The following is a 26,183-nucleotide window of genomic DNA, read 5'->3' as shown; positions in this document are numbered from 1 at the left end:
GGCACTGGGCAAGTGGGCACAGTATACGCTGTGAGCCTGACACACACGCTGGCAGGCAGGCAACTGCAATTAGATTACACAGGGAAAAAAAAAAGCAGACTGATGTTCTAGACCTAAAAAGGGCTTTTTGGGGTGCTGTCCTTACAGCAGAGATCAGATGAGTCCTTCAGGACTGTAGTGGACACTGAATACACTAGCCTAGCTATCAATTTCCCTATTAAATCAGCAGCAGCACACTGTCCCTCCTCTCACTAAGAATGCAGCTTCAGAATGAATCTAAAATGGATGCTGTCCAGGAGGTGGGAGGGTCTGGGAGGGAGGGTCGGCTGCTGATTGGCTGGAATGTGTCTGCTGACTGTGAGGTACAGGGTCAAAGTTTCCTCAATGATGACGAATAGGGGGCGGACCGAACATCGCATATGTTTGCTGTCCGTGGCGAACGCGAACAAGCTATGTTCGCAAGGAACTATTCGCCAGCGAACCGTTCGGGACATCACTAAATATATATATCTATATACATAAATATATATGTATATATCACTATATATACCTATATATAGATAAAGAAAACGAATTAAAAAAATTATATATATATATATATATATACACACACACATATACGTGTGTATATATAAAAGAATTGAAGACAGGAGCACTCTCTGGGATTTTTCAAATTTGTATTAATAAGTAATCACCACCTCTACATCAACGTTTCGACCCTTCTGGGCCTTTATCAAGACAATGACAGTGCCAAAACAATGCCTATATATACAGGAAAACTAAATGTATAACTTACCCCATCTGTGCGAAAAGTTTTCTATCCACTTCCGTGTTCCGTGATTGTGCGCATGCGTATGAGCGTGTATCCGTGCGTACTGACGTAATCAAAGTGCGACCCGGTGCGTCTGCGTGTGAACGTGCAATCGTGCGTGCTGACATCATCATAGTGTGCACCGGACACCTTCTGTGTCTAAACAACCATTCCCATGGATACACCTCCGTGACATATATGTTACAAGGAGGGAAAACACTACTATGTCTAGAATAGACCAGCCAAGTGTTATGTAAAACAGACCTTCAAGGGCTATATACCTTATAATCAATTACTAATGTTAAAATAATGACTGAACCACTAACCTTGGTCCTGAAATTGACCAAGATAGTGTGACATACATACCACCATACTCTAGATCGGAATCTGTAATGACCAACCAAAATGTGTATATGTAACCATGACCCCACTAAATCCTGAATGTAAGCCAGTGTCCATGTGAATAAGTGTACAGTGTATGTACAAAAACCAATAATGTATATAAAAAGTGTTGGAAAAGTGTGTGTATATGTGACTAAACCCACATAAAATCCTAAATATGAGCCTGTGTGTCTCATGTGAATGTATGTATGTACAAAAACTAATAGTGTTAAAAAATGTGATGCACCCAATAAAATTTGTGACAAGCAAAATAAGTGCCCCACACCCCCAGTGACCCTCCAGTGTGCCCCTCTGGAACCCATCCCCATTCAACCCTGGTGAGTGGCAGTGTCCAGGTCTATTGACATAACCAAAGCCAGATGTAACAGTCATACAGTAAATACATAAGCCCTCACTCTACAAAATCCAACATATAAAGACTAAGTCTATCCTGCCATCCTACTGACTGATGTTAAATCACTAACAGAAAGTAATATGTTAAATCATACGCTGTCCTTCATCTAGGACTGCGCCGCATAAGAATGCAGTAACTGTGCATATTAATTAGAGTCTGCCCTTAAACAACTATTTGATCAACGAGTATCCAAAAATGAACTAAACGATATATATTCATTAAGCCCTCTGGGCTGAACAGTGTCCAATTGTCTGATCCAAAATGTCTCTCTCTGTAATAACAATCTAGAACGATCTCCACCTCTGGGTAGAACCGGTATTCTGTCTATTGCCATAAATTTGAGTGTGGGCAACCTGTGATTATATTGCAGGAAATGTTTTGCCACCGGTTTTTCGGTTTTTCCATCTCGAAATGCTGTTGTAATGGCCGATCTATGCCCTCTGATCCTGTCCCTTAGAGTCAAATCCGTTTTGCCAACATAAAACAAACCACACGGACACGAAATTAAATATACCACATGATCTGTCAAACATGTAATATAATGCGATATTTTGTAGCGCCTGCCAGAATGCGGATGACCAAAAGACGAGCCAGTGAGCATGTGCCCACATGTAACACAGCCTGGACAGCGAAAACATCCCTTTCTCTCTGATATAATAGGGACCAATTTGTCTCGTGGTAGATCCGTTCTCATCAACAAATCCTTAAGGTTCCTATTTCTGACGTGCGATACTCTCGGGGTATTGGAAAAAATCGTGCTAAGGGTTGTGTCTGTGGACAGAACATTCCAATGTTTTCTAATACTTCTAGTGATGTCATCACTGGCCGAATGGAATCTCATAGGTATAGTGATCTGGGTCTTTACCGTACGAGAAGTGCCTTGTTCAAAAATTTCATAGGCACGATCTAATGCCTTCCTCAAAACCTGCTTCCGATACCCTCTCTCCAGGAAGGCCTGATGCATGTTCTCTATTTGTAGATCTCGTGTAGAGTCGTCCGAGTTGTTTCTCATCACCCTGAGAAATTGGGAAATTGGTAAGGACTTTTTTAATGCCGGAGGATGACAACTAGTGAATATACGTGTGTATATATATGTAGTAAGGCCTTTTGGCCTGTGTTTGTGGGAGGGGCGTATGACACACCCCTTCCCTACTTAAGGGACACCCCTTACCTGGCTCCATACCTTCGAGGTCAGCGTTGCATCCTGAATCCACTTCCGGTTCACGGACGGCGCCATCTTGCTTTCGGAAACTCCGCGTTTTTCTTCAGTGTTAGCTGTGTCCAGGAACTCCTTACAGGTCTTTCCACGGCCAGCCACGCACAAAAAACCCGGTCTTCTTTGCTGATTGAGTCCCCAGGACTTCTAAAACGTAAGCCCGTCACCCGGATCAATTCCCACGGCGTCGCAATCATTATTCAGCCTTACTTTACGGCCACACGCTTTACGGCCAAGTCTCAGGCGAATTTAACCCTCTGGTTTCCGGAAACCAATGTACTGAGTATGTAGCATTCGGATGCTTTGCTTTTCTCCTTCCTTCACTTCAGTTTTGCTATTTACCATATTATAAGACTTTTTAGTGTCTGATATTAGTATTATCCGTTTTTAATATGCTGTTTATAGTTCATTGAGTACACAGTCTGTATTTTATATACATATAATGATCAGAGCATACACTTCCTAATTTGTGCTTTCATATTCATTAATTTTACTTAGGTTAGGGCTCTCTGTATTATTAGATCTTGATATTAATCTTGGTATACATATACATAGTCTTGCTTGATTAAACTTTACATTATTTTGTGTACCTCCCACCGGCACTTAGAGAATTTTGTTTGAAACAACGGGTTTTGTTCCTGTTTCAACACACCATGTACACTTTCATTACATGGCACGTTTTCATATGCTGACTTTTTCTTTATGTACTCAAATTACATACACAAGAACTCAGATAATTAATCAGGAAATAGGTATAGTATATATATGTGATAAGGTTTCTCTAAGTTATTTGTGTATATTACGTTGTCACTACCATGTACACCCGATTACATGGCACGTACAATTCCTGACCTTTCTGCATATACTCAAACGATATATCGTGTATACAGAACACGGTCCCAACATCACACACTTTCGGGATTGAATCACACTTTTGGTTTAACCTCTCATACGTCAACTTTTTTCTGCATATGGTCAATTTTCATATTTTATAACTCACCCAAACCATCTGTCGTTTTGCACCCAGACTTATATAATCCATACCGGATAAATCACGTAATACTCCCTGCACTATGATTACTACAGTAGCACGGCCATATATATTTTTAAATTGGTCACCATGTATACACATTATACGTAGCCACTACAAGCTAATCCCTGCGTTACGGTTTTACTCCATAACAAATCAGGCTGGGTACTACCTTACTCTAAATTGTCCCCCTTCAACACATACGGTTAATAAAATCAACCACAGCATATCTAGTCTACGTTAGTATCACAGGATCCATTTCTCATACTATCATATCTATTTCTACCCATTTAGGTTTATCCAGGTTTTCTATACCTTACGCATCATATACGTATACATACTATCAGGTACGTAAGCCTGCTCACATATCACATACGTTCTCCCTAAATAGGACATAGAGTACTGGCAAGTTAGGGGTATAGGCCCAAATAGGTATCTCCCCTCTTGGCATACCGCCTATAGTTTAGAGGTCCGCGAGGCCAACACCCCGCCTCAACGTTTCGGAGGCAAACACCCCTCGAGCCACACGTTAGTTAGCCGCCTCGCAAAGTTTAGAGAGGGCGTCACCTGTCACTCCCTTCCCCTGTTTTTCTTTTATTGTCACCGAGAGGCCTACGAATTCCTGCCACTACGATGGGTGGCCTCAATATTCCCTCGCGCCAACGCATAGATAGAGCCTCTCATAGCCACTTGGCAAATAGCAGGGCCTCACCTGTCACCAAAGGACAAGATTAATTTTTCACCTCACACGGCATAATTAGCCCGCCAGTACATCCCCTGGGGTTCAACACTAACGGTATATTTTCTCATCTAGTATGTCTCAAGAAGGGGTAGAGGATTTCTCCATCCCGAGCACTCCGGCTAGACCAAACACCCCATCACCGGAAGAAGACATGGCTAGTCCTGCATCATTCAGGTCCTGGACAATCCCTCGCATAACCAGCGAACTCAGGAGGCGACACATTCCTTTCCCCGCTACTGCCAGGAAAGCGGAACTATACAAACTGTTGCACACCTCAACTGATAACTCTGATGCAGGGGAAGGGACTAGCCAGTCTAACCCGACAGATATACATGGCATGCTTACATCCCTCATGTCATCCATGGGCAAGGTCAACTCCAGGCTGGAGAAACTGGAATCGGTCACCACAGCCCTTACCTTGGCTGGGTCAGCCACTGTGACCCCTCCGCCACTGGTCGAGTTGCCACTAGTTTCTCCAGCCACCACCTCTGACGAGCAAGAGGTTAACCCTGCCCATATGATACCTGAGCACCTTAAGAAAGACATCCTGGAAGGTAAAGATGTCAACTTAGCTGCACTACTAATTGCCTCCCAGGATGTGGTGGAGCATAAAACTTATGCGTATGAGGATATTTCTGTGGTGGTCAAGTCCAGGGATGCACGCCTAAACAGGAAACTCACCATCCCGGAATTTGTGTTGGCTTTTGGCATCTACCGGGATGTCATATGTGCCGTTTACCCACACAGGCGTGAGGAATTTGACATGTATATGCACAAGCTGGTGGACCTGGGCAATAAATATGGTGGATCGGCATTCTACGATTACCATAGATCTTTTTCTGCGAAAGTGTCAGGCGCCTTCTCACAGTACGGGACAAGGTCCAACTGGAGTAAGATAGACACAGTGATTTTCTGCAGACACTTTGCAGGGCTAAGGACGCCGGCTTGTGCATACTGCTCCTCCATGTCTCATTCGGCAAATTTTTGTCCCACCACTGCTAACGAGCATACCCACGTGCAAGGACCTAGCTCCGCTGGTCCTACGGAGAAAATAGCTAAAGACAAACTGGGTAGACCTATCAAGTTTCTGGGCAAATCCCAGATATGTAATAACTTTAATGTTGGTACATGTAATTACAGCGGTTGTCGTTTATTGCATATATGCTCAAAATGTTTCAGGGCACATGCAAAAATCATGTGTCCCAATAAAATGTATCCCAAACAGTACCTAACGTCTATCAACATATCCCTACTTGCGACATTTCTGTCACAGCATCCATCTACACATTTAGTAGATTTCATAATCTCTGGTCTATCAGAAGGATTCCACACAGGTATCATACATATGCCTTCAGGAATCCTGGAATGTCCAAATCTACAATCCGCCCAACACAACCCTACAGCTGTTGACACACTCATAGCTAAAGAAGTGACAGAAGGTTTCTTATTGGGACCTTTTCAATCCCCTCCTTTCACTACATGGAGGACAAACCCTATCGGGGTTGTCACAGGAAAATCTTCCAACAAGCAGAGACTTATTATCGATTTGTCGGCACCACACACCTCTACCACTCCTAGCCTCAACTCCCTAATACCATCGGAGGAATTTTCCCTGCAATATTCCACTATAGACCACGCCATTACGGCTATCATACAGGCAGGAGTCGGTGCATGGCTCAGCAAGACCGACATAACAAATGCATTCAAACTACTACCAATCCACCCCACACTGTGGCACCTACATGGCATCAAGTGGGAAGGGAACTACTACTTTTTCTCACGACTAACTTTTGGTTCTAAAAGTAGTCCAGCCATATTTGACACATTTGCCGAAACCCTATGCTGGTTACTACTCAATATATCCAGATGCCCTACAGTCATACATTATCTGGACGATTTCCTAATGGTCGAGGAGAATTCTTCCCCTCCCAGTAGCCTCAAAGAAACCGTCAGCCTATTCAACCAGTTGGGGGTCCCAGTCTCCCCTACCAAGACCGAAGGCCCAGATACCATCATCACTTTCCTGGGCATCATGCTAGACTCGGCCAACATGCAAGCTAGCCTACCACGCACTAAGGTAGAAAACATCCTGACAAACATCAACCTCTATATACAACTACGCACTTGCAACGGCAAAGAATTACAATCTTTACTGGGGTCACTCAATTTTGCCATGCGTATTATACCTCAAGGCCGTGCTTTCATCTCACGTCTCCTCAGCATGTTCCCACTGTTTCTACATGATGCACACAGATTATCCCTAGATACCCAAGCCACGGCAGACCTTCTCATGTGGAGAAACTTTTTAACCTACTGGAATGGAAAAAGCATGTTCCTCCCTCAATTGTCTGACACTTCTCCTTCTGTTTGGACAGACGCGGCGTCTACCACAGGTTTCGCAGCGATATTTGGGAACGAATGGCTTTGGGGTAGCTGGCCTTCAGAGGTGCAGGACCTGGAGTGTTTTTTCTCTACCTCAGCTCTTTTCGAGATATATCCCATCGTGGCGGCTGCCGTGGCATGGGGACATCTATGGACAGGTTCATCAGTCAGGTGCTACTCAGACAACCAAGCAACCTGTTACATTATTAACAAAGGTCGCTCCAACTCCCTTACTATCATGAGATTTTTGAGGAAACTCACTTGGTTGGCAGCATGTCATAATTTTTTCTTGCATTGTGTTCATATTCCAGGTATTTGTAACGAGGCAGCGGATAATTTGTCTCGTTTTAAATTCCAGGCCTTTCATCAACTTCTCCCATCAGCCGCGCTCACAGCCACGGCCACTCCACTGTTCCATAAGCTAGTAATGGACTAGACGTTATCATGCAACATTGCAGAACTTTGTCCCAACTAGCTCTATCTACAAATACCAGGAAAACCTACAACAGAGCCTTCAGTTTATTCAAAAGATTCCTTTTGGAACACAACATATTACAACCATTCATCATGACATCTTTTTTAGGTTTTGCCTCTTTTTGCCACATCAAACTCAAACTTTCTTACAACACAATCAAACTATATCTTACAGGCATCCAACATCACATGCTGACATTACAACCCAACAACTCAAGTTTCATGTCATCATACCAAATCAAGAACATCCTTAGGGGTATACAAAGATCCGAACCCCCGCATACAGCACAGAGGCTTCCTATAGATTTTCATATCCTTAAGGAATTATCACAACTACTAGATCTAAAACCCTTCTCCTTCAACACAACTCTAGTCATCAAAACAGCTATTTACGTGGCGTTTTATGGGTTTCTGAGACCTAGAGAGTTTACCGCCATCAATACAACACAATCCACTCACCTACTGCTCCATTCGCACTTAACCAAACACATGGACTATTATATCCTGACACTACCTCATTCCAAAAACAGTAAACACGCTCCACCTGTTAGGTCCTTACTAACACAGCTGGGACTCAAGCCAGCTAACTATTCAGGCCACTCCTTCCGCATAGGAGCGGCCTCCACAGCCTCCAGTGTTAACATACTGGTTCATGTTATCAAGACACTGGGGCGCTGGAAATCATCCGCTTACACACGATACATTCCTAACCCTGTACAAGAAGTAAGAAATGCTTTTCAGAACATGTCTTGTTAAAAGTATGTATATTGGTAGTTTGTATTAAATATTGAAATTTCTATTTTTGCCCTCTTTATTTTCAGGCCTACCTCATCGTCGGTTCCGGCACACCACAACCGACTTGCTACTTTTATACCATCCTACACTTATTAAGGTCTTATTTCTCTTTGCCATCATGAGCCCTTCACACAAATATATATATATATATATATATATATATTTTTTTTTTTTTTTTATTATTATTATTCTACGTCTATATTTATGTAATATTTTTACATAATTAAGTTATTTTATTAATTACAATTTGCTGGATCTGCTTCAGGCAGAAAGTCCAGACAATTTAAATTGCTAGCACTATATTTAACGCTGTAACTTTCCAAGACACCATAAAACCTGTACATGGGGGCTACTGTTTTACTCGGGAGACTTCACTGAACACAAATATTAGTGTTTCAAAACAGTAAAATGTATTACAACGACGATATCATCAGTGAAATTTTTGCATTTTTCACACAGCACTTACACTGACGATATCATTGTTGGGATACATTTTACGGTTTTGAAACACTAATATTTGTGTTCAGCAAACTCTTATGAGTATAACAGTACCCCTCATGTACAGGCTTTATGGTGTTTTCCAAAGTTACAGAGTCAAATATAAGGCTTGTTTTTCAGTTATTTCACATTAAAAGTCGCCAGATTGGTTACGTTGCCTTTAAGACCGTATGATAGCCCAGGAATAAAAATTACCCCCATGATGGCATACCATTTGCAAAAGTAGACAACCCAAGGTATTGCAAATGTGGTATTTCCAGTCTTCTTTTAGTAGCCACTTAGTCACAAACACTGGCCAAAATTGGCATTCAAATACATTTTTTACATTTTTCACAAACAAACAAATTTGAACGCTACCTTTGGTCAGTGTTTGTGACTAAGTGGCTACTAAAAAAGACTGGACATACCCCATTTGCAATACCCTGGGTTGTCTACTATTGCAAATGGTATGCCATTATGGGGGTAATTCTCATTCCTTGGCTACCATATGGTCTCAAAGGCAACATAACCAATCTGGCGAATTTCAATGTGAAAAAAATAGAAGGATGTAACATGCTATATTTGACACTGTAACTTCCCAAAACACCATAAAACTTATACATAGGGGGTACTGTTTTACATGTGAGACATTGCTGAATACAAATATGTGTATTGTATTGCAGTAAATGCAAACAGTATTATGACATTCATAGATAAAATGTCATGCAGAACAAAAAAATAACATTTCTAGATTTTTTACTTTATTAAATATTTTATTCATATTAAATTGTGTTTTATAGATAAATATTTGATGTTAAATGAAAGCCCGATTTCTCCTGAATAAAATGATTTATAATAAGTGTGGGTGCACTTAATATGAAAGAGGTGAATTACGGTTGAACAGACATATTGTCAAATTCCAAGTTTTGTTTACATTTTGATTAAAATGTGTACATTTGGCTCAGTCCTTAAGCGGTTAATAACATTTTATATCAAATAATGTAAACAGAAAAAGGAAAATATTTGTATAAAACAATTGTTTATTAGGAAAATTCTACCATGGGCAATTTGTTTGCACAAATGAATGATATTTCAACACTATTTACCCATCTCTAGTCAAAAGGCAAAATGCGTGTGTTCTACAATATGAGAGATATGAGTCACACAGCAAATGTCACTTGTTGAAGAATTATCCTCATTTTAGGTAAAAGGCCACATATACTGTTTTCTAGCATCCAACGACATTTATATGCCAGTTTGTTCACATGCAACAGATATCTTGGGCTATTTCACAAAATTGTGCATAATTTACTACAAATATTTAATATTTCAATACAAGTGTTTTCTTTCTGTGTGTAAATAAAAAAAAACATATTGAAACACAAAATAGTAAGGTGCAATTAAATATGACAACTGTTCAGTCAAAGGAAAATAAGAAGTATAGCATTTAATTAAGTGTAAATATTATAGGGACTGACAGTGAGAAATAAATAGACCCAATGGGATCAAATGACAGTAGGGCTGCGTCACATACAAGGGAGCGACTTATCTAATAGAACAGAAAAGATATAACTGGTATGTGAGCGCTCCAATTAATTATGCAAATCAACATAAAAATTAATGATGACCAATATCGCTGGGATCACCACAATGACCACCATAAACCAAAATTAAATGTACTGGGTGAGTCTACCTGAATCAGAATACTCTACACATATATAAAAAGTATACAGAGTATACAAAATATCATTTATTGTATAGAAAGCCAAACATAAAAATATGAAACAACATCTCAAAATGTCCAGAATCAGATGTAAGCGTGGTGAATAGCAAGGGGCCCCTTGTTCATATTCTTATCGACCAAGGACTGATGTGAAAAAAATCAGAGATGTGCACATAAACATAAAAACTATATGTAAACTTTAAAAGAAATCAAGCGATCAACTCCATGTACGGTCCGTAAAAAATATAAGTAGGTAGACGGATAGTGCCCAGACGACAGAGCCGTCTCACGGAGAGGGAGCTCGAAAACCAGCCAAACACCCTGGTCAAGACTAAGGGGGAAGCGATAGGGATGGCCCCAAAGGTGAAAATCACATCCACCAGATGTGGAACACTATGGGGATATCACTATGGCAACTTACCCTATTCGTCCGACCCTCGGATGAGATACTGGGAGCACATAGACTCCAAACCGTGGGAGCTGCAGGATCAGTCGTTCTCGCCAGGTCACTTGCCGAAAATCAATGGCGGGTCGTAAAGGACGGACCGGCTGGAAAATTCAAATCCGTCGGCGGTGTGGTGAAGCAGCAGACAGCACGTCTACGCGTTTCGTCCTAACTGGAGGACTTTTTCAAGACAATGTATGCTGTCTAGGAGCCGGGTATATATACCCACTCTTAATTGTTTCATAGAATGGTCATGATTGTTAATTGATATACTGAGATCATTACAGATCTAAATAAAGAATGCTGCAAATGAATAAAGCAACACCAAATATAATAAATGAAAACGTTTATCCTTATTGGGACAATGTCATATTATTAACATCGAAAAATGCATATATGTAGAAATAAAATAAGGATAAAAAAATTTTTTACTAATAAAATAATTCAATCTCCAATTTAACAGAGCTTGATGATATTAGTCAATCTTAGTTTGCTAGCCTTTTTTTAAAAATAAAAAATAATAATAATAATACAGTTGAATTATTTTATGAATCATAAAGATTTTTTATATATATTTGATTAAGAAAAAAGAACATTAAAATAAATGAATATTTATTTTAATGTTCTTTTTTCTTAATCAAATATATATAAAAAATCTTTATGATTCATAAAATAATTCAACTGTATTATTATTATTATTTTTTATTTTTAAAAAAAGGCTAGCAAACTAAGATTGACTAATATCATCAAGCTCTGTTAAATTGGAGATTGAATTATTTTATTAGTAAAAAATGTTTTTTATCCTTATTTTATTTCTACATATATGCATTTTTCGATGTTAATAATATGACATTGTCCCAATAAGGATAAACGTTTTCATTTATTATATTTGGTGTTGCTTTATTCATTTGCAGCATTCTTTATTTAGATCTGTAATGATCTCAGTATATCAATTAACAATCATGACCATTCTATGAAACAATTAAGAGTGGGTATATATACCCGGCTCCTAGACAGCATACATTGTCTTGAAAAAGTCCTCCAGTTAGGACGAAACGCGTAGACGTGCTGTCTGCTGCTTCACCACACTGCCGACGGATTTGAATTTTCCAGCCGGTCCGTCCTTTACGACCCGCCATTGATTTTCGGCAAGTGACCTGGCGAGAACGACTGATCCTGCAGCTCCCACGGTTTGGAGTCTATGTGCTCCCAGTATCTCATCCGAGGGTCGGACGAATAGGGTAAGTTGCCGTAGTGATATCCCCATAGTGTTCCACATCTGGTGGATGTGATTTTCACCTTTGGGGCCATCCCTATCGCTTCCCCCTTAGTCTTGACCAGGGTGTTTGGCTGGTTTTCGAGCTCCCTCTCCGTGAGACGGCTCTGTCGTCTGGGCACTATCCGTCTACCTACTTATATTTTTTACGGACCGTACATGGAGTTGATCGCTTGATTTCTTTTAAAGTTTACATATAGTTTTTATGTTTATGTGCACATCTCTGATTTTTTTCACATCAGTCCTTGGTCGATAAGAATATGAACAAGGGGCCCCTTGCTATTCACCACGCTTACATCTGATTCTGGACATTTTGAGATGTTGTTTCATATTTTTATGTTTGGCTTTCTATACAATAAATGATATTTTGTATACTCTGTATACTTTTTATATATGTGTAGAGTATTCTGATTCAGGTAGACTCACCCAGTACATTTAATTTTGGTTTATGGTGGTCATTGTGGTGATCCCAGCGATATTGGTCATCATTAATTTTTATGTTGATTTGCATAATTAATTGGAGCGCTCACATACCAGTTATAGCATTTAATTAAGGGTGAACTATACAAATTACCACAAAGAAGCCAAAGCACATTACATTTCTAAAAAATAACAAACAAAATAAATATATATTTACTTAAACAATGAAGACAATTCCCTCACCAGACTTACACCATAGCTATATCTAGTGGCTTACTTACTATGGAATGGTTTACAGGTGGCAACTGGGAAAGGATACTCAAAGCACGACTACTGCCAAGTGTATGGTAGGCACAAGTTAAATAGTTTTAGAAGGAATCTTGCTATGCCATATACAAATATTTTGGATGGATAATGAGGAAGTGACACTAAATGTTTAAAGAATATCCAAATCAGAGTGAGGGAGTTATGGATGTAGGGGAAACTTTAAGGAGCTGCATCGTTAACCTCGTTATCCTGTAGCCACTACAACAGCAGAGTCAATGGTGCTTGGAGTGCCCAAATATTTGATAAATTCATGGGTGGTGCCAATAGACAAATTACTTCAGGTGACAAATACGTAGGATTACATGTGGCTAAATCTCTCAATTAGTTATCCTTGATCCATCTCATTTATTCTTCTGTCCCTGGCAGCCCTAACTGGCACTAGAGGAACCTTCATCACCACTTTGCCTACATATGTTGGTTATAATTCATCTAGTGTTCTCACAGGGCAACATGTCTGTTACCCACTTTTATCATCAATATACTGGACTACAGGGTTTTCTGGCGATTTGTTTTAATAAAGTTAATAACGTTTTATTGGTTTGAATGCAAAGTATGGCGGGCGAAGCAGAGCTTCCAAACTGAGCAGTCGCATCCACGGTGAGCTCCGCAATACCGAGCATCAAAAACCCACATAACCCACTGGCAACACACAATTTGAGGTTCGAGACAAACACCCTCGTGGCTGTGCACTTATGGGTCTCAAGACCAAAAAACAAAAAGTGGACAAGCCACGGATGGGCTTAAACATCGGTGATATGCTGAGACAGGCACATGGTGCAGCTGGGCCCAAGATGTCCACCTACCCTGACACATACTCCGAACTCTCAGACGACCTTAATCTCGAGGGAGAGATGGAGGAAATGCTCACCACACGTCCACCTCCTCCAGCCCCAACAAATCCAGACACAGCTCTGGTAACCACCACAGTTTTGAAGGACATACTGTCTGACCTAAAGAGCAATATGCTCCCAGATATCCGAGCAGATCTACAAGGCCTGAAAGGTCAGTTTGGGGACCGTGAAACTACTGCTAGTACCAGTACCTAACAGATAACCATGCTAGAGCAGGCAGTAAAAAAATTGCAACAACAACATGAGTCTTATGACAGGCACTTCGCAATGCTTGAAGATATACGACGCAGAAACAACCTGAAAATAAGAGGTATCCCAGAGGACATTCCAGCAGCAGGATTACCATACCTATTGTGACGCCCTAGCAAGCTAGCAATGGTGGATGCTGTAAAGGGACTTACACCTTACAACTTCGAAACAATGTCCCTGACCTTCTACACTGACATCTCTGGCAGGAAAAGCAGAATTCAATATCGATGGAACATATCATCACACTCCAGGTACTCCGGGGAGATGATAAACACAATGTTGTGGTGAGGCAACAACACTATTATTAGTCTTGGGACTCCCACAGGACTCTCTGCCACAATCTCAAACACTAGCCTCAGTGCTAACATCACGGAGATGGAACCCAGAGACAGCAACCGCGTTTGTCCCGAGGCAACCTACCCAGGCCTCGTATGCAGCCATTACCACCTGAACAGTTGCATATATTATACATAGATGTAATGTTTAGCTCAAAAAGTTTACGTTTAATGTTTTTTTTTCTGACCTTGGACACACACAATGTTCAGTACATCTCACACCCCTTATCAGCTATGCCATGGAGCCTATTCGTATAACGAAAGACTATGTGAAAGACTTTGGCTCCATGGCGATTGAACTGTATGTATGTGATCTGAGCGCCATTCGGTAATAATGTGCACTCAGATCTAAGCTATCTGGGGATATGTTGAATGTATATATTTTATGCAGTATTTGTAACATTTTTATGTCTTTTTACTGCCATGTGTGCAATGGAGTTTAGCCTCTATCCTTGGAGATAATTGAGTTACTTCCCAATTATCTCCAGGATAGAGAGGAGGGATTACAATGTGCATGGGGGAGTGGTCAGTGTACAATTTGTGCCCCAGTCTTCCACCAGGTCCCCTATGGGAGTGTCCACCTGGTGGAAGACCTACATAAATACCGGGCAGGTAGCCCAGATTAAACAGATCACTGCTTGACCCTCAACACGGAGCCTTGTCTCGTTCTTGGGGGAGGATTTATTGTTTGCTGTTCCAGTTCGACTGCTAGGAGTGTAAACCTTTCGTATGGTTTTTCCTATTCGGCTGTTTGGAGCATTCCTCTGCTTTGGAGTTTCCGTATGGTTCTTCATGTTCAGCGGATTGGTGTCTTTGGTTGCTGCCTGTATATCTGGAAGGGAATATCTCCTAAATGGCTTTTAACCCCTTTTATGCCTGGGGGGGTGCTGTTACAGTCAACTTGTGGTTATGCTCCCACCTGTACTCAATCATGCCCCCCCATTTAACACGCAACGTTTTACATTCTCACTGGCCTCAACCAGCAAGGACTCATCTCAACGTGCCTACTTTGCACCCATATACTATCCCACTTAAGGTGACAAATGTTTTAAGCTTCCTACCCCCCAGGCCAGTCACATAACAGACCACCTAGTTGTACTACTACAACAACAACAAAAAACTTGACTCATGGGTTAATACTTTTTAGGACAATACACTCAAAATGTCTACAGCTATATGTACGTCAAAATGTTGTACCCTGAACTGTGTTCTTTGAATTTGCCTTCTCACACGTGAGTTGCGTATAAATAAAGAATTTAAAATGAATGCAAAGTATGTGTGGGGATGAAGAGAAGAAAAAAGAGGGAGGGGAGTATAAGTTAATACATCCATCCAATTGTACAGCGCTACAGACTGTGTTGGTGCTATATAAATAATAAAATAATAATAATAACAATAATTCAAGAGTGACAAAAAGTAAAATGGTGCAGAAGCGCCACTGTGTAATACTAACACAACTGCACCACACACATAGCAACTATCAATATGTTAAGCGTCAAATGATATGTTATTGTTTCATTTTTGCCATCAGTTGAATTTTTACATTTTAGGTACCTGCCCAGTGACATTTACACTTCTGTCAGTAAAGTCTGTAAAACAGTGCATATAATTTTTACTGCAAAATGTTATATCTGTGACATTTCAAAACTATATATACTGCGTATAAATATAATGTAATAATATTTTCTATGTTATCACTATTAAAATCTTACCTTTAAAGAATACAAAATTCCCCTCACTGTTTTCATAAACTGCATCAATGCTGGGTGGTAAACCTCTCCAAAAATAAGTAATTTGCATAGGATACCCATCCATTACTTTGTTGTTCCTAACACGCCAGAACCATTGATCCTATGTGAAAAAGAAAAATTAAAAAAAATTAACAAATACTTCCAATTTTAAAAAGACAACATTTATTTGCGCATTTGCTTTTTTATGAAGAAAAAAAAAAAGCCTAGTGAAAATGATGTAACCCCTTTGTAACGAAGAATTATGTTGAGTCCTGGAACTTCATGTGTTTTAATTTGTTAATCTCAGGTTCACTGTCCTTACTTATAGTTCCATAAGCAATGACTATATTGTTAATGATAAGGATAAATTACACATCAAATTGCTTAAGGAGCTATTAACTAAATAATTACCACCATCCAGCATTTTCATGGCTGCCATGTTGGTAACACATGCCTGATCTCTTGGGAACCTGCATGCATGCCTGTAGACCAGAAATGTAATTACAGTTAGGGCTACACCAAAGTTTAGGCTTGATGGCTATGCTGCAAAGTTACATAGTTACATATTTTCATAGGCTGAAAAGAGACATGTGTCCATCAAGTTCAGCCTTCTTCACATTTGTTTTTTGCTGTTGATCCAAAAGAAGAAAGTTGGGGTAAAGTGCAGATTAAAATTAGTAGTAGGCATTACTTTTGCCTTACTAAGAACACTTGTTCTAACCCTAAATATATAACTAGCCTAAATCAGTGGTGTATTTTGAAATGGTGCTGCCCTAGGCATGAAAGATCTCGGGCACCCCCTAAGAAAAACATGTTACTTGCGCTCTATCCTTTATCCCTATGTATTTTTAAAACAAATGGAGGTCTTTTAGTTACCTCCAATGGCCATGAGAGGATTGAGAAAGATGAAAGATCTCGGGCACCCCCTAATTTAAATTTAACCGCCCCTTCCTGCCAAGGCCATACCACTTCCTGTTAGCTTACACACATTTTGACTGACAGACACACACTCACGGACCAGCACACACTCTCAGATACACTGACATGCACTCACTGATTTGACACAATCTGACACACATACAATCATTTAGACACACACTGACAGACACATACACTCACTGACAGATGCATACACTCACTGACAGACGCATACACTCACACTCACTCACATACACTGACACATACACACTCACATTCACTGACACACACTCACTCACATTCACTGACACACACTCACTCACTCACATTTACTGACACACACACACTCACATTCACTGAAACACACAGTCACATTCACTGAAACACACACAGTCACATTCATTGACAAACACACACATTTTGCCCCAACACTCACAATTATAATTATTATTTTTTTTTTAATTTAAATCCACCCAGCCTCCCTACCTTTGGGATAGCTGGGTGGATTTTTCGCCTGGGGTCCAGTGGGGCTGCTGGGCAGGAAGGCAGCTGGATGTGCAGGCAGGTGGGTGGGCGCTCTAAGTTTTCAGCGAGGGGGCTGTGATCTCTCTGCTCAGCTCCCTTGCGTGCCGCAGAGTGATGCTGGGAGCCGGACTGACGTCATATTTCAGCTCCCGGCATCACTGCGGGTCGCGCGAGGGAGCTGAGCCGAGAGACCTCAGGGGAAAGTGCTCCCTCGCTGCCCGCCTGGGAAACAACTGGCCGCCTGCCTCAGGGGAGCCCAAAAGTGGCCAGCCGACCAGCTCTTGGGCCCCCATAAAACAAGGCAAACAAGGCATTAGCCTGGTCATTTGGGAGCGGCATTTTTTGCCAACCCCTTGAAATTGCTGCCTAAGGCAAATGCCTTGTTTGCCTCGCAATAGATACATCCCTGGTCTAAATGTTAAATTGTGTGTGAACTCTAACTATAGCCACAAGTGTCAGCCCCCCAAGTCTAACCCTAATGTTTTTTTTTTTCTGTTTTTTTTTGTGTTATTGGTTTAAACATAAAGATATCATACTGTTTCATAAACAGAGAGAAAAAAACAAACAAACAAAAAACATATATCATATAAATTATAAATTACACATAGATACATTTAGTTGATACATAAGAATAAATGTTAAATTTATGTTGTTTAACAAATTATACTACTCAGGCCTGATGTATTTTAAATTATTACCTATGTACTCATATAGTAGTAGAAAGTGTACATTTTAGGTGATTTTCAAACTACGTTTATATTACAGTTAATAGTTCTACTATTGCTTATATATAATTCACATGACAAAAAATAAATAAAACCATATCTGGCTAGGGAGGCCTATGGCGGGGGGTGGGGGGGGGAGGATGGGGGACAAGAGGGAAACATTTTGCCCATCCTTAAATGCTGATATACCTATGAGAATAGTCTTCAATATAAACCGTCAGAGTCCATTTAAAGATCTAACTCGAACGAGGTCTAAAGTTTAATAGAACATAAATAATTTAGTGGTTTACTTATATTGATATGTGAAGTTATAATATTCGAAGCATTTAGACCAAATTTTATTATACTTCTTAATACTACCATTATTGAGGTGTATAGCTTTTTCCATTATATCTTGGTAATTAATTTGGGATATAATTTTAGAAGAGCTAGGGCTTTCCTCACTCTTCCAATACCTGGATATACAGACCTTCATTGCCATTAAAACGTGAACTGCCAAAACAAATTTCTAGTTTAGATAGACATTTGTGATCAATATGGAATGGAAACTTTTCAGATATTCAATCCATAATTTTAAAATTCAAATCTTTGAATTTTATCCCAATCAGTGAGGAACAATCCCACCATATATGCTTTATATTTCCAATTATATCGCTATTCACTTATTTTGTGATTTGAGTATATTTTGGTTCAGAAATAGCAAATTTGACCAAACACCCAACAAATCACATTTCAGAACAAAAGTAATCTGCAAATCTAGCATAAATAATTGTAGTCTTGTTTGTCTCTAACCAATGGCACTGTACAATATACCTTGCTACATTTCATGTACTCTTTGAAGAAACAAAGGCTAATCAAGATTCTATACACGGCTGCACTATACAGAGCCTAAATATGTCTCTGTATATTATAAATGTGACATTTCCCCTAAAAACTTGCTGCCATTAAATGTGTGCAGTGTTCTTTTTAGGATTGTAAGAAACCATTGCATAATTGGTAATATTTTTTAAAATGTACATTAACCTAGATCACATCTGTTCCACTTGATTGTACCCATGCATAAGAATGGAGAATATAAAAGTTGCCTATATTATTGAAAAAGGCATAGCAAGGGACTATGTGATATTTTTCTCAATAGTCTTGCACAGTATTCTGGAAATTATGAACATAATTAAAAAGTATATTTTGATTAAAACATTCATAACGAGGGGGTGTCCTTTCCTTAAAAAGAAAAAAAAATCATGCTACTCAGCATATTCTTTAACCTTTCAATAAACTAAGGTCAATTGCAGCTAATTAATATATCAACACTGTATAGATTTCCCCTGATTATACCTTTGCTTGGATACAATCTATAGCTCAAAGGAAACAACAGTAGGTCAACATTTCCTGTTTAATAAACTCCAGGAATAAAATGGTCATGGTTTGAACAATAAAGGGAAGTGTTCTATGGAAGGAAGAGAACAGCAAATTAAATGACATCCTTCAAGAGAAAAAGAAAAAAAGAAAATATCCATGATCATTGCATATCAAATTTGATTTACTTGCAATTTGAAAGCCTCTTACACATCACTTTCAACCAGTCCTATTTTTGAGAGACTTTAAAAACCTATATGAAGAAAAGTAGATAGAGAATGCTGCTAGCTGTTATTCACATTTTAATCAATATACCATATATCTATATTGTTTTTAATTCATATAGCATAAAAAGCATACTAAATACTCAATATCAGTTGGAAGGCTCTCATGTGAGTATGAACTATCCAGAGATTAAAGGGACACTCCATGCACCAAAACAACCTCCTCGAAGAAAATATGGGGGTTCCACCATATGGCTATATTGTGTGTAGCCCGCTACTACGTCACAGTACCCCAATGTCAGTGGGTCCTAAACTGATTTTAACATGGGAAATTTACATGCTAACTTGCAATATTGACTGCTTAAGACTTAAGGCTCCTCTGTTTATGCTTTCCTGTGGTCACTTCCAAAGGGCAACCTAAAGTGGATGGGTGGGATGTTCAGCCCAAAGGGAATCTGGTCTGGATTCCAAATCTACACAGAACAAAATAGGAATTGGGGAAACACACAGAACATGTTCTTGGTGTGCCCCCAAATCCCATTTTATTCTGATTACACTCATGGTTTCAGATTGCCAAGTAATCAAATACCTTTTATTTCACACCCGGATGAATCAATTGTCTGTAATTTACTTGTGGAGTTTTATACCTTAAAATTTTGCAAAATTCTATTAATTATGTTTACGTTGTCTTGGGGAACTAGATCACTCAGATTCCTTTTCCCACCATGATACCCTGCTTTTCAAGGACTCAGAATATGTAAAAAAAAGTGTATTCTAAAGCTCCACAATAAAATAGTAAAGTGTGATGAGTTTGAAGGTGAGAATTCTAAATCAATAAAAGAAATAACATTTTGTCAAGAGTAAACGAGTTATGATGCTTACTGTAATATAACTGAAAAAATATTTCTTTCATTTAATTAACTCCAGTCATATATTGACTTGTGAGTGAAGTACTGAGATCTATTTTTGATCCATGGGGACTTTTCTTCCCTACTTTTACGCAATTTGCACTTTATATCTATATTTGCTTCTGGACTTCAAAAGCCATTCCTAAAAATAGTATGCATCCATTTGTATTATATCACCGTTTGGATAAGATCCAGAATACAATTATGGGTGCAATATGGTTCTCCCTTTCAGTATACAATTTGACATCCGATTTATTTTATAATTTAGAAAAACAGGAAGGAATGAAATAAGAATTTTGATTGAACATTGGTACATCTAAGCAGTGTCACCAGATATGGGAATTTGTTAAATATGGTATGTTTGGAACTGGTGTAAATGCCATAGAGTACAACTCGTAAATAGTTTGTGATACGTTTATAGTGGGGCCAAAATATTTATAAAGCAAGCTGTGGGTGATTATTTTAAGACCTCTGGGGCATCTTTTTACATCTGAAAAAAACTTGAAAGATTATGTTTTGCAACCCACTAAAAAGTACAAGAAACTACTACACCTGCCATATTATCTGGACCAGTATGGCATTTTTTGCTAATATTGAGGATTTGAATGTGAGAGAATTGTCCATTAAATCCAAAAGATATGCTGGACGACTTTACGTATTGGCCAAATCACCTACGTTTATCGTTAAAACAGCAGGACTTTTCATTCTGTATTTATAATATTCCTCATTTAGACCACCAATTTACTACTTCATACAGCGTAATCTAATTTACAAAGTTCACTAGCCAGATTAAAAACCCATATATAATGTACACTGTAAATAAACAAACGTGTGAGAACTATTGCATTGACATTTAAACATGAAAGGAACAACTTTATTGCAGAAATAAAATGTTATGTTTGTATCCAGGCATGTGACCTCTTTGTGATATATTGTCCTCACTTCTAATTGGAACTGTTGGGTACTACTTTACATTGATTTGTTTTGGACCCCATTATTGGAAATGTTAATGTGCTGTTGTTGGTAGCTAAATGGTCCATGAACCGACCCAAGCAAGCATCAAAGAGCTTTAAGAAGGATGTAATTCTGTGGTCACAAATAGCTGTTCTAAATCAAATGTTGATGTGATTAGAGGACGTGTTATCACATTCTAGTCATGCTTTGGTCTCCGACCTGCAGCTTTGTTTGGTGTTTGACTATTTGCCTCTTTTATGAATGACACTGTTATAAACCAGATTTCTTTGTACAAGGTAACAGTAGGACTCCCATTGTCATTCTAAGCTATTTCATGCTATGTATGGGCTAATCTTTTCCAATGACAGTGCTAGAAATATGTTCACTGGCATTGAGAGGTTTAGAAGCATCCTGTAGAAATGAGATGAAACAGCTGGAGCTCCATCATTTGATAACATCCAAGCGTTTATAAATGTCGGAATTCTTTGTTTGGTGTGAGAAATCTAAAATGTTATTTATAAACCTGTATGTCCACTTAATCTCTGCTTGTTTATAATTATTTTTGAGCAACGTTTAAAATATATATCGTAACCAAAACAAACACTGACCATCTGTTAAAATATAAACGAGACGTATTTCCTCCCATCCACTTTCTCATTAGAAGACCCAACTTAATTCTGCTCATTGACATTGACTTTTAAAACTCCCCATTCAACACAGTAGAAGATATATATTGAAGTTTACCTTCTAACTTAAGGAGGAATGATATTGGGCTGCCAGGTGTGTAGTTGTAGGGTGGTCGAGGCAGGACCTTGTGTAAGCTAGTGATGCAATGCATATTACTTGTGAAGTGCAACCCAAAAAGGTTCATGGCAACGATGCCAACCAACCTGATCTATGAACTGCTGTCTGTGAATGAGTTTTGACGTAGCTAGAAACCCTCCATGCTTTGGTATCATGTTTTAATTTATAGGACCTTTAATCTTAAGTAGAAAGTAAAGGGAAATGAAAAAATAATCCCAGGATAGGAAACCAAATGAATAAGGTCCCCAATCAGATTTTATCAGAACATGCACTATTCTACCGGAGTGCAGTAAGCTGTTGGTCCTAACGCACAACGTATTCCTCATCCAGTGGGAATATTAACATGTGAATCAAATTTTTTCCAAGTAAAATTTACTTTTTGCAAACACTAAATGAGTCTCCAAGGTTCCCTATTAATCAGTAGCGACCAGACTCTCACACCATTCAAATGCGTGAGCTTCATCCATTACTGATTCACCTTATTACCGGATATACATGTCGCTTTTCTTCTGTCTTTTGTCTGCGTCTTAAAACGAACAACTATGCTAAAACTGAAAAATGAAGATTGTCAAAGAAAGTGTGAGCTTCCAAAACTTTAGCAGGGTAAATGAGGGATAGTCCATTTAAGCTAAATACTAATGAGAGAGTATTGTAAGGACAGGTTGTTAGAATATTGACCATTTAGACACCAACTTTCCTGGTTACAATTAGATAATATGTGTTACATGTTAATTGTGTCTTATCCAAATTTTTCTTCACAAACTATTAGAATGCTGTTATTTCAAGGAAACAGCAGATTTATAATAGGTGTAAATTTATTCTAAATGCATGGGAGTTACATTTTAATTCAGCATTTTTTTCCTGCCATCTGTGCTGTGAAAGGTGTGGATAATATAGAAAAAGTCCCTAGAACATTATGTTATGTGAATATATGTGAAATATTGTGAAAAATTTCTTATACAATCTCTTATGTCAATGAGGGTGAATATCAAATTTAGGTATTAATGACATGCATCTGAAAATTGCACTTCACAAATTTTTATTACAATCTTTCGCTCATACATAATTGAATCTTTGAAATCTAGACATGATCAGCTAATTAATGTACATTAGGAAGAATTGTAAGAAACTTAGAGATGCACAATTAAAGGGACAGTATAGTCACCCAGACCACTTCAGCTCCCTTTCCCTTTCAGTCCTGTAGGTAGGGCAGTAGAAGAGACGTCCATATTTACCAAGATGGCGGCACTGTGGACACCTGACAGGAGCAGCAGGGCATCAAAAACTGTAAATAGCAGTAGTTCCCATGATCGTCAACAAGTTGCGGACAGGTTAGGGAGGCCAGTGGGCCCTAAGATAGGTTGGGATGGTAGAGGAGCCACTATAATATTGTGAGATAATTGTGTGTTTGTAAATTCACTGCATTTCACAGTAATGTGATGATGCAACATGAATGCAGTAATATAAAAAAAAAAACACATCTCTCAAAACGTTTTTTGAGGAGTCACTTGTGATATAAAACTAATATAAATGAACATAGTAAAAACAAAGAGAACGCTACCTGCGCTCTGGCCTAAATCCCCATGTACATTTAAACAAAATGGAGGCTCTTTAGTTTTATTCCAATGGCCATTTGAATATATAAGCTGGAATAAAACTAAAGAGCCTCCATTTTGTTTAAATGTACATGGGGATTTAGGCCAGAGCGCAGGTAACGTTCTCTTTGTTTCTACTATGTATTTTAAGCTGTTGGATACTAAGCTACTGCTGCTATAAGCACGGTGCTTTATCTTTGTGTTTTAATATAAATGACGGCTAAATCCTCAATCTGTTTCTTTGTGAACCCATGTATTGGACAAGCCATTTCCTGGTTTGAGCAAGCATTAGATGAAAACCCAAGCGCAAGCATTTGGTGCAAAATAAGCACATTCAGAACAGGCTATTGTGTTAATGATCAATATAATATTTTTATAAATAAAAGCATGGTAAGTCCATACAAGCGTGTACCTTCCATTTTATGTTATATTTAACTCTCTTTCAGTTTAATGATAAATACTACATTTTAATCCTTTTCCTGAAAGTACAAAATACATATTTTTAAAGATTTCCGTTTTTTCCTATAGTATGGGAAAGCATGGGGAAATTTTGAAGGAAATAAAATATCAGTTTATAACAGCATTTTCCATAACAAAACCTCAAGGGTCTTGTATAGGACTTGACCTTAAACAACAAAGAAAATGCCAAAAACATTACAATGCTATCTTTTGATATTGAATAACAGCTCACTCATGCACTAGATTAATGCCTGCGAGTGCCAAAACACATTATCATGTCATGTCTACACATATAATAAATTCCGTTTACTCATGCACCAAGCAAATGCCCGCAAGTGTAATGTCAGGCAGAGGTTGCAAGGACAGGCTCACAGCACTATCAAGAGAATATCCTTTAACATACACATTCACAATTGGGACAAACGTTGCAACTTCAGCAATTGCTATTGGATCTTCTGAGCAGCAACAACATTGCATTATGGAAACTTTGTGTTGTGGTGCCGAGACATTCAGAGAAATTAGCTTATATTTGCAGTACACCAATGCTTTCTATCATTATCCATTACACATATTTACATCTATCAATTTCTATCTCTATATCTCAATGTATTTTTTATGCTATCAATTGTATATGTCCAACGGTAAATTTATAACATTGCAATAAACGTTCCCATATGATATGACCCTGCATGTGACCTACACAGTCTCTCTACACATTTTCTGTAAGTAGAAATCTAATATTTAAGCTGTCTAATTTCTTATCTCCTGCTCTGATAGTAGCCTGCTAAACCCTGGAGCCTCCTATGTGTGATTAAAGTTAAATTAACAGAGTAGAAAATAAAAAAAGTCTAACGTAAACACAATGTGTTATCACATCTTAATGAATGCAAATTAAACAATTAGTTTTTTTCCATATAGGCTGTGTGACTCACAGCCAGGGGAGGTGCGGCTAAGGCTAACAGAAACAAAAGTGATTTACCTAAAAAAAATGAGAGATAATTAAGCAGTGAGACTGCAAGGGCATGAACTATATATCAAAACTGCTTAGAGTATCCCTTTAAGGAAAATAATAAACCAAAATATTTTACGTATTGTTCTGCTTGACATATTTTTTTTCCAGGTTACTCAAAGATTCTGATTTAGTTGTACACTATTCAATGGAAATTAAATTGGGACTTTTACTATAAACGTGCGATTCTGATCTGATATGACCACAGAACCTATTCTGTGTATTCTCAGACTTTCAATTTCCCTTACAGTAATGTCTTTTACAGAGTTTTTACAAAGCTCTCAATAAGGGTGATTCCCAGCCACTGAATTATACAGCTTCTTCCAACTGATTATTAGCCTCTATTTCGATTCTCTCATCTCTCCTTGTTTGAACAAAGAGCTCTGAAGAATTGTTTATTTCCTCTGTGACCTGGGTGGTGTACTGCAAAAGTGATTACTATTCCATCTGGGATAGGGAAATACTCAGAAACCTTAAATTGTGTACCTTATTACTAACCTAGGAAATAATATGACATGATATATTCTGTTTTTTATAACTTCTGAATAATGCAATATGTGTAATCTTCATTCTCCTTCAGATCCACAATTGGAATACAATTCATTAAACAACGGCTCATGTGCCCTG

At 38.6% G+C, this 26,183-nt stretch overlaps 1 protein-coding gene across 2 annotated transcripts in view; it reads right to left on the bottom strand.

Annotated features, from left to right (window-relative positions):
• The window catches only part of MMP16 (matrix metallopeptidase 16), a 240,503-nt gene that overhangs the window by 33,758 nt on the left and 180,562 nt on the right, over positions 1-26,183 (bottom strand). For both annotated transcript variants that reach the window (XM_063451271.1, XM_063451272.1), the window contains one exon: positions 16,062-16,200. In XM_063451271.1, the coding sequence (XP_063307341.1) occupies positions 16,062-16,200 (139 nt within the window). The remainder of the gene's footprint in view (positions 1-16,061; positions 16,201-26,183) is intronic.

The sequence above is a fragment of the Pelobates fuscus genome, chromosome 4 (assembly GCF_036172605.1).
Source record: "Pelobates fuscus isolate aPelFus1 chromosome 4, aPelFus1.pri, whole genome shotgun sequence".
NCBI lineage: Eukaryota > Metazoa > Chordata > Amphibia > Anura > Pelobatidae > Pelobates > Pelobates fuscus.
Note: the sequence above shows the minus strand (reverse complement) of the source record. Positions and strands in the feature narration are given on the sequence as shown.